General features: G+C 31.4%; 1 protein-coding gene and 1 pseudogene across 1 annotated transcript; one reads left to right on the top strand and one right to left on the bottom strand.

Annotated features, from left to right (window-relative positions):
- Window positions 1-4,744: 4,744 nt before the first annotated feature.
- LOC105110851 (uncharacterized) lies at window positions 4,745-8,487 on the top strand. The gene is made up of 2 exons (XM_011006026.1): window positions 4,745-5,177; window positions 7,724-8,487. Exons 1-2 carry the CDS (start codon window positions 4,876-4,878, stop codon window positions 8,196-8,198), a joined length of 777 nt encoding a protein of 258 aa, XP_011004328.1. The 5' UTR covers window positions 4,745-4,875; the 3' UTR covers window positions 8,199-8,487.
- Window positions 8,488-15,478: 6,991 nt separating this feature from the next.
- The window catches only part of LOC105110850 (respiratory burst oxidase homolog protein C-like), a 4,591-nt pseudogene continuing 4,151 nt past the window's right edge, over window positions 15,479-15,918 (bottom strand).

The following is a 15,918-nucleotide window of genomic DNA, read 5'->3' as shown; positions in this document are numbered from 1 at the left end:
GTGTTTTAAACGATTATTTTTCACACATATATGATCTGATTTCTCAAATGTAATGACAACAATTATAAAGATTGAAATAGATATTTATACTCGTTGATGAGTAGTTAAGGGTATAAAATTTGAGGGGTATTTTAAAAAAAAATTGTATATTTTTTATAAATATAAACATGAAGTCACCTTCACACATCCACATTTCTAAGGTAAGATCTCGAAGTATGCTTGATTCTATTGAATTATTTAAGATGTTTAATTTATATTTTAGGATGTTGATTAGGTTTAAAATTATTTATATGAGGACTAGATTGAGTCATAGGATTTTGTGAAACAAGTTGAACCAATTTTTAATGATATACAGTTTTGGGAGACTAATAAATCAGAATCTTAAAATCCTGATCAACTTAACTAGCTGGCTTGATAGTTTTGATTGATTGGTTTGCTAATTTTAACAGTTTATGATTTTTTATTATTTTGGTTGGCATATTTTACTTATTTCTATGAGGATTTCTTTTTAGCATGTATTAGAGTGTTTTATTATTATACTATTTTATTTCAAGTATGGATTTTATATTACAATAATTATTATATATTGTTATTTGTTTTTCTATTGATTTTAAAGAATATCTCGAGACTTAATGAATACTATAAGATTTTATATAATTTGGTTTACAATAAATACATTTGAAGGTGCTGTCATGATACCGCTATTACGAGACAAAAATAATTAATTATACAAGCAACACGATCTACAAATAAGATAATGAATGATACTGGTCAGCAGTATTGACATATTTGGTTGGTTTACAAATAATCAAACAATAAAGGATCAGATCACAGCGCCATATGCAGTATATACGACTAGTTAAACAGTGGAGCATAACAGCCAGTTGCACACTGATCAAGGCCATCGATGCCTTCCGTGTTCGCCACACTTCAAGAATTAACGTTGCGTACGACAAGGATTTGTGTCCCTCTCGAGTCTTGACGCTTGAAAAAACTGAGATCATTGCCAATTTATTTACGCAAGGAAAATCCTCTGGATTCTGGAAAAATCAGTGATGGATTTGGGATTCATTCAACTGTTGACCATGTTCATGTTCCAAGGTGGAATAATCTGCTTGCATGCTGCATTTCACCTTCAAATAATCTCTGCAGAGAAACCCACATAAGCTCCCGATTTGGTCCAGTTCTAACCAAAATAAAAAAGATTCTGAAAAAATAAAAATAAGAGAGTGATCTGTGACCTGCGCTCCCATGCGTTTCAAATCAACGCTACTGGTAATTGAGATTTTTTTAAAAGGTTTTTATAAATAAAAATCTTTTCAAATAAAATAAATTTAGTCAACAAATTAGACTCAAAGAATTTTATAAAGCTATATGTTTCATTATAAACAATTTTTTATAATAAAAATATTAAAGATATGATAAATAATAAGGTTCAGAAGAGATAAATATTCTATCAACCATTCCATAAAAAAATATTTTATATATTTTTTAAAATAAAAATATATAAATTTCATAATATTAACTAATTTAAAACAAACCTACATTTTTATTTCTCAAATTTAAATTTTTTAAAGTTATTTATTATCTTAAATCATTTAATATATTTTTTAATATAAATATATTGATTTTATAATAAGAGGGTATTTAAGTTCTTTCATTAAAACTATTTTTAAAAGTATTTAAGTTTTTATTATAAGTATGAGTTTTTTAGATTAAAAAGAAGAAATTAAAAATTTGTTATTTCTACATCTTAAATTTTAAGATATTATTTTAGAATGACATTACAAAAATATTAATGAATTTTATTTTATTTTTTTATAAAATTAAACTCCAACGATTGATGAAAAATCATCTACTATTTTATTTGGAGCTTTAGTCTGGTTGACCAATACTCTTATTTGTTAAATCATCATCTAAGATTCTGATTTTAGAGAGCCTGCAAGAAATATATATATATATATATATATATATCAATTTGAATGTGATTATCCAATTTAAGAGCTAATCAAGGACTTAGTTTTGATGCATCAATTCCATCCTTTAAAAATAATTCAATATCTAGCGTGAATTACGGGACTCCAACTTTAAAAAAGAAGTACATGTACTTTGGGAATTCTTACAATCCATGACGTGGACTCTCAAAATCATAATAATTAAGTGAAATTATAAGATGTGGTATGTAAAAAATAGAAACATTGATGAGGTGTCATTTAAATGAAGAGGTTGTCGTTACGATATACATTTTAAGTGATGATGTGGCAAATCAGTAATGACGTAAATGACAAGGTGATAATTATGATATGCATATTAAGTGATGACGTGGCAAATTAGTAATGATGTTGTGCTAATGACATGGAAAAACAATCTTAGATGTTGACTGGGTTGAGTAGCGTGGCCGAGGAAGGTGAGGAGGGTGTTTCAAGCCTAGTTTTACATTGCGTTGTGTTTTTAAAGTTTTTCATTTATTTTTTTTAGTTTTTAAAATATTTTTGAATAATAACTTAATAATTTTAAAAAATATATATTATTTTAATACATTCTCAAACGAAAAATTAAGTAAAATTCCCTCCTTTTATCTTTATCTTTACTACTGCATGGTGTTCTGGCTCGTGACGCTTTTTGGCAATTTGGATTTAATAGGCTATACTAAATACAAATTTGAAGAAAGATCGGCATGGAAGATGGTGCCTTGAAGAAGAATACAATATCCAGGACCACCTCAGGCACTTTTACGGACTTGAATTTCACGGATGAACTCTCGGTTCAAGGATATGGGTGCAAGAGAACTGGAGTCAAACTTCTTCACCATATTTGCCTTTCATAGGGTCTAGTCATTTCATCATAAAGAAACGCCATCTCTCTCTCTCTCTCTCTCTCCGGCGAGAAAGATATTAGATAAGTACTAATTTAACTAAATTCTTGAATATAATTGAATTGATTAGATTTTAAATTTATGTTTTTAGAGATTTTTGGTTTAAATTTTATAAATTTTAGAATTATTTAAGATTTATATAATTATTAATTTTAAAATTTATTAAATTAATCGAGTTATATATAAACTGTTTCGGATATCCTTTCAAATTTATAAATTTTTTCATGATATATAATTATTAATTTTAAAATTTATAAAATTAATTAACATACATGTAACACATATTATATTAATTTAAAAAAAAAGTTAAATAGGTTCATCAGTTCGATTGAAAAGCACAGGACACCATTCTTCCCGAGCATTGCCTTGTCAGCCTTTAAAGGTTAAAACGAAGAGGTGGGGTGGTCCTGCCTGGCATGTGAACAAGGAAGAACGTGTCAAAGATGTCGTCGCGGATTCGAGAAGGGTTAGGTGACTGTATCATTCACCGAATCTCTACTTGAATACAATCCAGACGTGGGGGATAAGGTCTCCCCAATCTCTTACCACAGCAGTGCACGTGTTTTTGCCCAAAGTGTACATGACTAACGTGCTGATCAGCACAAATGCCGGAATCGACTTCTTCTCAGACGAAGAGATTGAATGGGAAACCTTCGGAAATTCTGAATACATAGATTCTATGTTCTATGACTCGTACTTGGATCTCAGATTAAAGTAAAAGGGTACTTATTCTGATTTTTAAGGGGGAAAAAAAGCGTTGGGAGGTGGACGGAAACTATTAAAAATAAATAAATTGTAGGAGTTTTTCATATTGTATGACATATTATGAACACCATGCAATAATACTAAATGTATGGAATTTGATAAGCGGGAAGAGTGTTTTGTTTTTCCTAAGAAGTCTGCTAAGTTACAAAGAACACCTTAATTCGAAACGTTAATCCGATGTTAGACACCGTTTGCTATTATGGCAGGATAGTGCTTTTTAAATTATTATTTTTTTTGAATCATTTTGATGACATAAATTTAAAAATCAATTTTAAAAATATTATTTTAATATATTTTCAAATAAAAAACATTGTAAACGCCAACATCTCAATATATATCTCGAAATACATGGTTAATTGATTCATCCGTGTCTTATATGATTTTCTTTTATATATTCCTTCTTCTTTTTTTTTTCCTGTATGTGGTCATTTGTCACTTTCACTTCTGGATGAAAATGCTCCTATAATGACAAAACAAAGAAGAAGAAGAACAAATTCTCAATGCTCTCTTTAGAAAATTGAAAATCTAGGAAAAAAATCCGAAAAAAAGGTTGGCTCTACAGCAACACTAAGAGAGACTGACACCCAATCTTTGACAATCTCAAGGACGTGTCTCACTATGGAATTGGTGCATCCAAGAAAATGTATTTTTATGAATGTTAATCAAGGTTAGAATTTTATAAATTAGTCACCAAACAAGTTATGAAAATAAATAAATAAAAATATGTTTATGAAAATAAATAATGTAGATATGTTACCTTAACAAGTTAGCTGGGAGACAAAATCCCAAGACATGCAGCCATATAAAAGATACTTACTTGTATGCTTTAAAATATTACCACTCAACATGTGGAAGGTAAAATAAAATAAAAAATGCTAGATATATAATTCAGTAAATTTAAAATTTTTATATTTATTTTCTTATTAATGACATGAGCATGGGGGTGTGATATGGAAAAGGGATGAGAAAGAAAAAAAGATAAATAATTCGGAATAGAATTACCTTATGGCCCGTGAATGAATAACCCAAAAGGCCCATCATCCAAAGGCCTAGAGACAGCAAAAGACGAATGGGGAAAGCAGGCCTCTATTTGTTTCCTTATTCATAAATGATCGCAAAACAGAACGAACAGTGCACGTCTCCTGAGCCTGAGGGATTCAACAAACAGAGAATTAAATAATAAAACAGAGAAAGTTGCCTTGTGTCTTCAAGAAAAGCAAAGCCTGCAGAGAGAGATGGGTAAATGGTGGAAAGTAGCAGCTGTGATTGGGCTGGTAGCTATAGCAAGAGAACTGAGCAAACAATTCGGATGGGACAAAGACGCAGCTCTTGAGCTACTTGGTGAATGGTCAGATCGATTAGGGGTTTGGGCAATGCCTGTTTACGTTGGGATTCACACAATCACTCTCGCTCTCTGCTTGCCTTGCGCTGTTTTTTTCGAGGCTGGTGCTTCTTTGCTGTTTGGATTCTTGCCTGCTGTTCTCTGTGTCTTCTCTGCCAAGGTCTTAGGTGCCTCTCTTTCCTTCTGGATCGGCAGGTACATCAAAATGTCTTCATTTTTTTTTCCTTTTTATTTGATTGGTTCCCAGATCGCGTTTTCTTATGTTTCTATCTACTGGTTCCTTTATTAATACAGTGATGGTTTTTTTTTTTTTACTTGGAAACATTAAAATGAAACCATGCGGGTCTTCTGTAAGATGATTAATGGGTAATTAATGTTGAGGTGATTGGATTTTACCAAAAATGTTGGGGAAATTCCAGCTTCTTGTTGTTGTTGTTGTTGTTGTTGCTATTTTAATACCTTTTCAGGCTACCTGCTAGAATTATCATGGTACATTGTATCAGTCTAGATGAATCTTCTGTTCATTTTTACCAGTTTTGAAGTGATGGGGTAGAGTTCAAAGTGAATTATAGTGAGTATATAATATATATGCTCGTTCAAATTTATTTCTATGCATGAATGTGATTAGACTTTTCATTGCTCTTTTGTTTCCTCTGGCACGCATTTCTTAAAGCTTTTTCTTCCGGATAGTCATCGAGTGATAGGGGATTCGTGTGTTTATATTTTTGATTTATCTTATCCTTTTCTGGGCTCCTTTGTCTTTGAATGTAGGTGCTGACTGACTTGCCTATGAAATTTAGAAGAGGTTATTGGCATATTCATGATATGGTGCGGTTGATAAATAGGCAAACATTTATCAGAATAATAAAATTGATGTGGCAGGTTTGTCAAAGGTGTAAACTAATGATGTAATATGATCTAATATTTTCTTCTACCAAATAGGGTAGGAGGAAAATGAAAATGAAATTACAAATAGTGGGGAAGTTGAAAAATTTGAGTGAATGGAGGGATTTTTATCTGCAGAATCTCTTACACTGACCTTTTCTGCTATCTTGGATCAAGAGAAAGACATTTAGGACTTGCTATAAACTATATACACATGGTATGAAATATGCACGAAATGGCACATGTAAAAGCAACCGTACTATTGAGACAATGAAACAGCTCACAGATACTGCAATAAATCCAAGCTCACTTGCATGAATACACCCCAAGTACTGGCTTATGCTTGGTGGCACCTTGTACACGCATGGCTTGGTATGTCATGCTCACACTCAAGGATGGGGTACCTCATCTGGGAACTAATTCCATGCTTATTGATGCTGTGATCAATTAAAATAACAACTTTGAAATGTATTTAATTGTCAATAGAGAAACAAAGTTTGTTAATGGTGAAAAGTCAGAAAAAACAGTAAGTGGATGGAAATTAAAATTGCAGAGGATCAACATTTTAATACGCAGATCTGTCATAGGTTCTATGTCTCAATACAATAGTTTTTTGTCAGGTTTAGTACAATAACAGTGTTTTAGTTTTATTAGTACGAGAAATAAAATTCTATATGCAGGGCGCTTTTCAATGTTTGGGTTTCAGTTGTTTTGCTTTATGGATAATAGGTCCTTTTTTGCGAGTCTAGTCAAGCATATCATCACTTGGTTTTTTTAGGCTTATTTAGGTCATCAGAAAGTGTTTTGCTTATAGATGCTGTGATCAATTAAAATAACTATGAAATATATTAAATTGTCAATGGAGAAACCAAGTTTGTTAATGGTGAAAAGGCGGAATAAGCAGTAAGTGGATGGGAATTAATATTGTAGAGGATCAACATTTTGATACGCGGATCTGTCATAGGTTGTGTCTCAAGACAATAATTTTTTATCTGGTTCAGTACATTAACTATGTTTTAGTTTTATTAGTATGAGAAATAAATTTCTACATTTAGGGTGCTTTTTAAAAATGTTTGGGTTTCGGTTGTTTTACTTTATGGATAATAGGTCTTTTGTTGTGAGTCTAGTCAAGTATATCATCACTTGGTTTTGTTTAGGCTTAGTTAGGTCATCAGGAAGTGTTCTTCCTAGTAATATGCTCATCACAGTTTCTTGTTGAATTGTAATATAGGTTTTAGGAAATTCCACTAAATTTTTTTTCCATCAAATAAATCCTAATTTTTTGGAGTTGTTCCTACAGTGAACACTAAAATCATCACCTTTTGCTGAATATTAAAGCTATGAAAGCAGATGAAAGTAAAATCTTTGAAGATCGTTTCCTCGTATAGTTGAGTAGGATGATTGAAGAGCAGAAATCTAATAGGGACTTCATACTTTGTGGTGCATGTTGTGCAATCAAGAAACTTGTCTTGAATAATTTCCATCATAGAAGTTTAGATTGATGACTTGCAACAAGAGAACATGTAATATAAGAAATGGAAAAATGAACCCAGTGAAACTATTTAAGTTCACAGCAAGAGGACATGCAATATAAGAAATGGAAAATGAACTCAGTGAAACTTTTCAAGTTTTTCTTGTTTTTATAGCTAAAAGATTGAGTTGCAGTCATGTGTACTAAAAGGAAATGGTCAAGACCAAAAAAAGCTTGTGAGGAGTTGGTGAAGACATGAGAACTAGAGCTTAGTGCCTTACCAACATAGATGTTCCCCACTTTGATATTTATTGCCGAACTCTCTTTCTCTCTGGTTTTTGTTTACTAGTTTCAGGATCCATTTTGACATTTCGAATTTTTTCAGGCTGGTTTTCAGGAGTTCCAGTTCAGCAATGGAGTGGGTGCAGAGTAACAAATATTTCCATCTCCTTTCCAGAGGAGTTGAACGAGATGGATGGAAATTTGTTCTTCTTGCACGCTTCTCACCCATGCCCTCCTATGTTATAAACTATGCTCTAGCTGCTACAAAAGTTGGGTTCATGGTTGATTTTCTGCTTCCTACAGTTGTTGGCTGCTTCCCAATGATCCTACAGAACACATCCATTGGTAGCCTTGCTGGAGCTGCTGTTGCTTCAGCATCTGGCTCTAAAAAATCTCAGGTTTGGTCTTACCTATTTCCTTTACTTGGGATTGTATCAAGTATCCTTATTTCCTTGAGGATAAAAAAGTACTCTACTGATATAACATTGGCCGAATCCTCTACCGGTGATTCTCCCCATACCTCTAGTAAAAAAGGAAGCAAGGGCCTAAAGACAAACGTCAATAAAGGACTCCAGTAGTGCCTATATACTTGTTTAGTTTTTTCATTATCCTCTTACTGAGCAAAGATTTAGAATATCTGATCCATTTTATTGCCTGCTGACCCATTTTAGTTGTAATTTGATGCCTTCTGGCCATCCCTTTCTTTCTCTTGAAACACTGAGAGATCTTATGTTGGAAGCTGACCAAATGGATTATTCAGTTGTCTTTAGAGAAGAGGTAACTTAAACTCAGTAATTAGCTATCAGTACACAGTGCATTTTGGCCATGTCATGATGCATCATCATATTCTATTTCCCTGTTATTGTATTCCATCTTTGGATATTGTTTTCTAATTTTCTGTGGAGAACAAAATACAAATGATGAGCATACTGTATTTCACCTGACTTTTCTTTTATGCATTACCTTGCACCATGGAATGTTATGATTCTGCTTTAATCATAATCTCTTTTGGTGTGATTTAAATTTCCTTCCGAGAAGTTTATTTTCGGTGTGGTTGTGATGCTTTATTGTGTTGCATAGTGGCCATTATCACTTGCATGCTTAGCTATCTCTTGGCTTTCTTTGAGCATATATCCCTTCCCATTCTACAGAGGGTAAGCTATATTTTAGGCCCCTTCACCCCCTGCCGTTTTTTTGACCTTTTTCTTTTTTGGGTTAGATGATACATAGTGTCTTTTGTACTGTAATTAAATTTTGGCTGTTGTTTTTTAAACTAAATGTTTAGTCCTCGTGTTTCAGTTTTGTCTAAGATTTTAGTCATGTTTTCAAATCGCGCACAAAAAATCTTTGATGAATCACATGAATCTGGAACTTCAAACTTGATTCTTTTATTGAAGGACCACTCTTTCTGGTTCAAGTGGAAATGTAGAAATTATCATGCAGGTTTAAGTTCATGCGTATGTTGATAAGGAGATACTAAAATTCAAGTTTAAAAATTGCTTGGGTAATCTCACCAGAACTTGATTTTTCACCACCAAAATACATGGACTAAAATAGAATCTAGGATGTACCTCTGATTGTATTGCGAAAGTGAGGTGATTATATTTTTTAACCCAGAAAAAAAAAATGCCCCCCCGCCCTTACCCTAAAATGGATGGTGTCAGTCGATAGCAGGACCTTGTCAGTGTGATTAAACTGTTCAGCCCGATCCGTCCAGAAAAAAAAATCTTTTATTATTGGATTGCGAAGTAAGTAGGAGAGATCTGGATGGATTATGAGTATTTCAAACTGTTGTGGTTTCTAATAAATTAAAAATTGAGCTGGGATATGTTTAGCAAATTCAGTTGATCACTTGCCCAAGTCATGGATCAATGGCTAGGACAATCTGATCTAATCTGTCAAATTCATAGTCATTTTGTTGATCCCATTTTTCCAGGAGTTTGTGTGGCGCAATTGAGAGGAACATTGCTTGAATTGAAATCTACTTTTCCTTTCATTCAATGTCTATCCAGGAGATGTTGGATCCAAATCCAATTCTCTTCCAATTGATCACGCAAACCCTTTTGTTCTATCTGCAAACCCTACCTTACTTGTAACTGAGGCTGTCCTAGGCTATTTTCGGCAGATAGCACTCCTCTTTTTTTTCTTTTTTCTTTTTCTGTTTTTTTTCCCCTTTATTGGTTTCTTCTATATATCATGGGATTTATCTTTCGCTTAATTTTTATAATGGAAGTTGAAGTGATGTATAGAGTGATAAATATTTTAAGTGTAAAGAATGAAAAATATTTTTTTTCTAAAAAAAATAAGGAGCAAAAAGAGAATTTTTTTACCGAAGAATAAAGATAAAAATAAAATGGTGATAAATAAATCAAGTGTAAAATGATGAATATACCAGGTATATAAAAAAAATCCACCTTTATAATATAGAAAAATCAAAATTCTAAATCAAATAGGAAAGACAACTTAAAATCTGAAATTAAGCTAAAATCCCAAATAAAAAAGAAAAATAATAAAATTGGCTAAAACATCTTTCAAGGTCTTCTAATTTGATAAATTTTGAGTTTGAGTCAACTATCAAAGAAGAAATTATGGGTTATTCTTATCAGGTTGCATGAACAAGCTTCTTCTTAGGTTTAACTCTATTCTGCTGCTGGTTCATAAATGAATTTACTAAGCTTTATGCATGATTCACTACTGGTGGTGGTGACAAATCCATAATTCCCGGTTCAAAACTATCAAATTCTACAAACTTGTCTACATCAATTTTTAATTTCAAAACACCCTTCAATAAGTTTAAAACCCTGTAAAAAATGATTCAAAACAAGCACTTTGAGTTACAATCTACATATTTTTGGAATCTTTAAATGAGAAAGCTACCTTCATGGAGCTCCTCTCTCCGAGATGTACTCATCAACTAGATTGATATTTTTATGATCAGAATGTGACCGGCTAATTTTTTTTTTATCAACTTTCTCTCTCTCTCTCTCTTTTTTTTTTATCATAGAAGGGAGAGAGCTTGAAAAAACTAATTTAGAATTGAAATGTAAAAACCAATAAGAAAAAAACAATTTAGGGATCAAACTATATTTTAATATGCTAAAACACAAAATGGATGCGTAGTGCAGTCCACATTGCATTTGACTCACGAGGAACACTGGAAAACACCGTAGAAATGCTCCAATTCTTTGAGTTTATAATATTAGCTGGTGCACTTGCATTCCGCTGCAAGTATAATTTTAAATTAATTTTTAACTATATAACTATATTTTCTTATATCATAAAATCTATTAATTAAGAAAAGAAAAGATGATATTTACGCTTTATAAAATTAATTGAAAAATATATAAATTGATGAGTTAGAAAAGTGTTGTCAAAGCTAATAAAGACTCGTGCGGGAAATTCAACTTGTAAGAAGCCAAATATATATGCACATGCAAAAGTTTTAACTCGATTGTCCTTGCTATTTTATACATTTTTTATTATTATTTATCTTCAATGTTAATTCTGGTCGCTAATGACATATTATTTTCATTCTTATAAATTTACTATAGAAACATAATTTATTTATCTAAAATTTAAGAGGAAATAAATTTAAAGATGAATTACATTAATCTTTTTGAAGTATTATAAAATTACACAAACAATCCAAGAGGTCATGGGCACACACATGATTTTTTTAAAATTTTTTTTAAGGAATTGTTTATGTTAGATTTTTGTTAAAAAAATTAAAGGATAAGAGATGGGTGAACGGCAAAACATCCACTGTTTTTAGTTTACCAAATAGCTATAAATTAATTATATAAATGCAATATAGATTCAAGTAATAGTAGCCCTGGGTATATATTTTATTTTGCAGTTTCTCTCTGCGGCTCTTTGTATGTTTACGTATTACTTTGAATATTTCCCGAAGATCTTCTTCAATTCGACCATCACACCTTTTTCTCAAATAAAACAGAACAGGAAAAAAAATGATACATCTCCATGAAATTATTGTTCGGTATCCCAAGTCAGAGGACTTGTATTCAAGCTTGGTTGATTAGCATACTGAAAGTGCGGAGAATGTTTAGTTTTTCTGCGGTCAATAGACTTCGATTTTACTGGAATATTGAACAGGTTCGTCAATGTTTTCTTCTTGTAAACGCAGCAGAAAGCTTCAATTGAAAAGGCCTTTCACAGGAGTGTTTGAAAATACTTCCTTTGCTGTTGTTTTCCCTTAACAGAACATATACCGTAAATTATTCTTCATTGTTTGTTTTTTACATATGTTATATTTGAATCCATACAAAGAGAAAACTCTCAAGGAAAATTTATATTTCATTGGATCAAACATATGTGCTCTCTCTCTCTCTCTCTCTCTCTCTCTCTATATATATATATATATATATATATATATATAATAGGCATGGATTATAATAGTGGTATTATGTTTTTGCCTAGAAAAAAAACCATTTGAATTGGCCTACGAGGATAGATTTGTATTTTCATAGGATTTATTTGTCAATTTATAATTATTAAGGGATATTTTTGTTTTTTATTAATTTTTATATAATGCATTTACTTTAGCACCATTAAAAGAGAAATTCCACTTAACTATGACTAGAGCTATTTTTGGTTTTTTCACCTTTTTAAGAACAATGCAATGATTATACAACCCTTGAAATGAACAATGCATTGGTGGACCCTTTTTTATCTTTTTTTTTTTTTACCCTGAAAATTATAATTTAATTGTCTTTGTTGATGGTATTTAATTTTAATTTTAATTTTTAATTTTTTAATTTTTTATAAAATTTTTATTTATTTTTAATTTTATCCGTTAATTTTAATTTACAAGTATTATATTTTTTAATTTGTTTCTTATTCTTTTGATTTTTATTTTTTCTTGGTCTTTTTATAAAAATTTTATCTATTTTTAATTTTATCTTTCAATCCAAATTGATAATATTGTATTTTTTAATTTGATCCTTATTATTTTAATATCTATTTTTTTCATTCTTTTTTAAAAAGTTATTATTCATTTCAATTTTATCCTTCAATCATAATTTGTTTTTACTTTCTATGTTATTTTTTTTTTATTTTTGGTTTTTTTGCTAAATTAATTTTTTTTAGTTTCATCATTTAATTAAATATAAGATTTATTTGGTATTTGAATTTCGATTCTCATTCTTTTAATTGCAATTTTTAAATCATTTTGTATAATTAATTTTTTTTAAAAAATTTATTCTTTAATATTTAATTGATTGAAAATTAAACTTTATAGTTTTTTTAAATATGGTATTTCAGGTTTAATGACTTAAGTCATGGATTTGTAAAGTTAGCAAGATTTTATTTTAAATTTTATTTATAATTCTCTTTATTTTTTATTAGATTATTTTAATTTTATAATTTGAGCCACGAATTTAAAGGGATATCTCAAATTGGTTAGACTGTGGTTACTAAATTTACAAGTTTGCTATACTATGTTATCTAGAACAAGTTTTTTATGCTATTTTATGTTTTTGTATTTAATGAATTGTAAATTAATATATATTATTTGTTATCTTTCAATAAAGAAATTTCATCAAGTTATCCTATCAATTTTTTTAAAAAATTGATTTATATCTTACTGTATTTTATTTAATTAAATTAAAGCCAGTTTATTTGACTTAATTAGTCATGTAACTCTAGGAGCGTCTCTTTTTTTTTTGTTAGATTAACGTGGGTGTCCGGGCCAGCTTGCGCATACCACGACTAATCTCACGGGCCTTGAAGTTAATGATCATGTAAACCTGCAGTGGCCATCATATAAGTAACCAAGAACTCGAACCTGAAACCACAGAAAGAACAAACCTCTTGATCCCAAGTTTTTACCACCTGATCACTATCTAAATAGTTTCTCTTTTTTCTTCTTAAAATAAACTTGGAGTGTCTAAACATCACTTTTTTACATTAAAAAAATAAATAAATAACTCGAAACTAATTTTTATCTCCATAGCCTGGTCTAGTTACAGGTATCATCGTGCTTCGACGAAGAGACCGTCACTTGACTGCGTCCGCCAGGTTTTACACTTCCTTAGAGGCACCTCTTGAATCTGTCATCGAATGTACCTGCCTCCTAATTAATCTAACCACTGAGACCATCAGTTGACTGCGTCCGCCAGGTTTGACCTTTCCTGTGACCAGTTTTGTATGTTGGCTTGGGGGCCATTGCCCTATTTGAGAAGTAGACTTTCCAGAGCCATAGAGAGCCCTTCCGTGTAAGCTGAAAAAGGTTGCCAGGTAGGTGCTTTCGTCTCTATACAACAGCCGTGTCTGGTGGTGCAACTAAACCTTGGTTGCGACGTCGGCAAGTTTCTCAATGAACTGAATCTGCTTTTGAGACCATGATCTTGCGATCAATGTCTTAAGAGATGGATTTCCCACTTTGAAGTGTTGTTGTTTACATCTGGATGTGATCTTTTAATTTGTGCTTCAACAGATTATATTGCTTATTAATTATTTGAGCTTTACCTCTGGATTTAATATATATATAAGCTAGCTGCTGCTGCTTCTTTTTCTTATTATTATTACATCTTTAAGGTTTAATGTTTAATATTATATCCCAACGAATTATGCATGCATATATACATAAAACTAGAATTTCTAGAATGGAAACTACTAGCCAGTAAAATATTTCAAAAGAAAAGAGAGAGAAAATAGTTCATTCTATCCTTCTATTTTACAAATAACCTATAATTCCAAATCTTTAATTTACACTCTTTTGTTAGAAGAACGTGTCACATCAAATCAAGCATCAGAATTTAGCTCAAGATTTTGTAGATGATCTAGTGTGATTTTTTGCAAACCATCATTTTCTTTTATAAAAACTTCGTTCTAGAATGAAGAAAAAGTACAGGATTGTGTTTTTCTAACTATAACAATTTATTTTAGTTTTCTTTTATATATATATGATTGTATTATATTATAAAAACAGTAATTATTTTTATAATGTAGTAAAATAACTATTATATTTTAACAATATAAAAGTTGTCGTTGTAGTAAGAAATAAACAATATTTTTACCCTAATTTGAGTAACGCACAGAATTGGAAGCGAGTTGCCATTTTTTATCCTCTTTTTTTTTCCCTCCAAACGCTAACCTAAGTTCAAAGAAAGCTGGTACCTTCTCGCCTCTCGATCCAAAGAAGAAGCTTTCGTCTTCAGGATACAGTCGAACGCCCAACTTACTTCTTTCATGATATGCTCAGGTCCCGGCTGTTTTCCAGTGGTCTCAGCTTCAAGTTTTGGATAGTCCATCCAGTTCGTCGTTAATTCAACCATCACTGCTGGAAGTCCCTGTGGTTGTTTGCATACTCTCTTAAGGGTTTTTTTCCCTTAGTAGTTACAAAATTCCTTTTAAGGCTACCTTTAGAGTGACGGAATCACCAACACCATTGACGGAGACTGCATCATAGCTCTATTTCATGCTAGTCTTAAGGTTCAGAATGTGGAATCCACTTTATGACCCATCAACAGATTAGTGGGCTCTAGCTGCCGACCTCTGTAAGTGGGTAATTAGGGATTCCCACAATGGTAATTTCCTTCCACCATTCTCTATATTTGATAAATCCAGCACAGGTTTTTATATGTTTTATGGCTTTACCTTTCTTAAAAATATGTGTATGTGCTTATTGCATGATATTAATGTTATTTTTTTAAGTACTAGCAAGACAAGTCACCCATGTACTTTGTTTTTTAATTTTTACTAAATCATAATGAAACAACAAATAATTAATTACCGAGCGAGTAAGTCTAATTATTAAGGTCAAGCTATCTTAATTCATAAACGAAAAAGAGAGAGAGACCATGCTCTCTTTGGAAAAAAAAACCATGAGTTCTACTAATTTACTCACGATCGAATTTAAGAATAACTTCAGAAAATAATTTTACTCAAATATAGCGTGCAAAAATCATGGATTACAATACACTTCTACTTCAGATTTTGATACGGTCCTCTTAAAAAATTGTTTCAATCTGAAAGCAAGAAGTCAACAAAGCAAATTCTAGAAACGAATCTACTATTTGCAATGGGTTGCTGACGGGGTAGTGACGTTTCGCCACTCAGCAACATTAAAGGTAATCCTCCCATTTCTTCTTCCTTAGAAGTTTTCTTTATGAAAATCAAACTTCGTAGAGGTCTTGTGAGAGAAGTCTAGGGCCAGTTGCCTCAGCTCCTTTGTGACTGCTGGTGCCCCGCAGTAGAAAACTCCTGCTCGTAAATGTTGACACGAAATTGATTAGTTTGTAATATCTTCTTAGTTTCGTGGACAGACAAAAAGGGGGG

The sequence above is a fragment of the Populus euphratica genome, unplaced genomic scaffold (assembly GCF_000495115.2).
Source record: "Populus euphratica unplaced genomic scaffold, PopEup_1.0 scaffold265.1, whole genome shotgun sequence".
Lineage (NCBI taxonomy): Eukaryota > Viridiplantae > Streptophyta > Magnoliopsida > Malpighiales > Salicaceae > Populus > Populus euphratica.
Note: the sequence above shows the minus strand (reverse complement) of the source record. Positions and strands in the feature narration are given on the sequence as shown.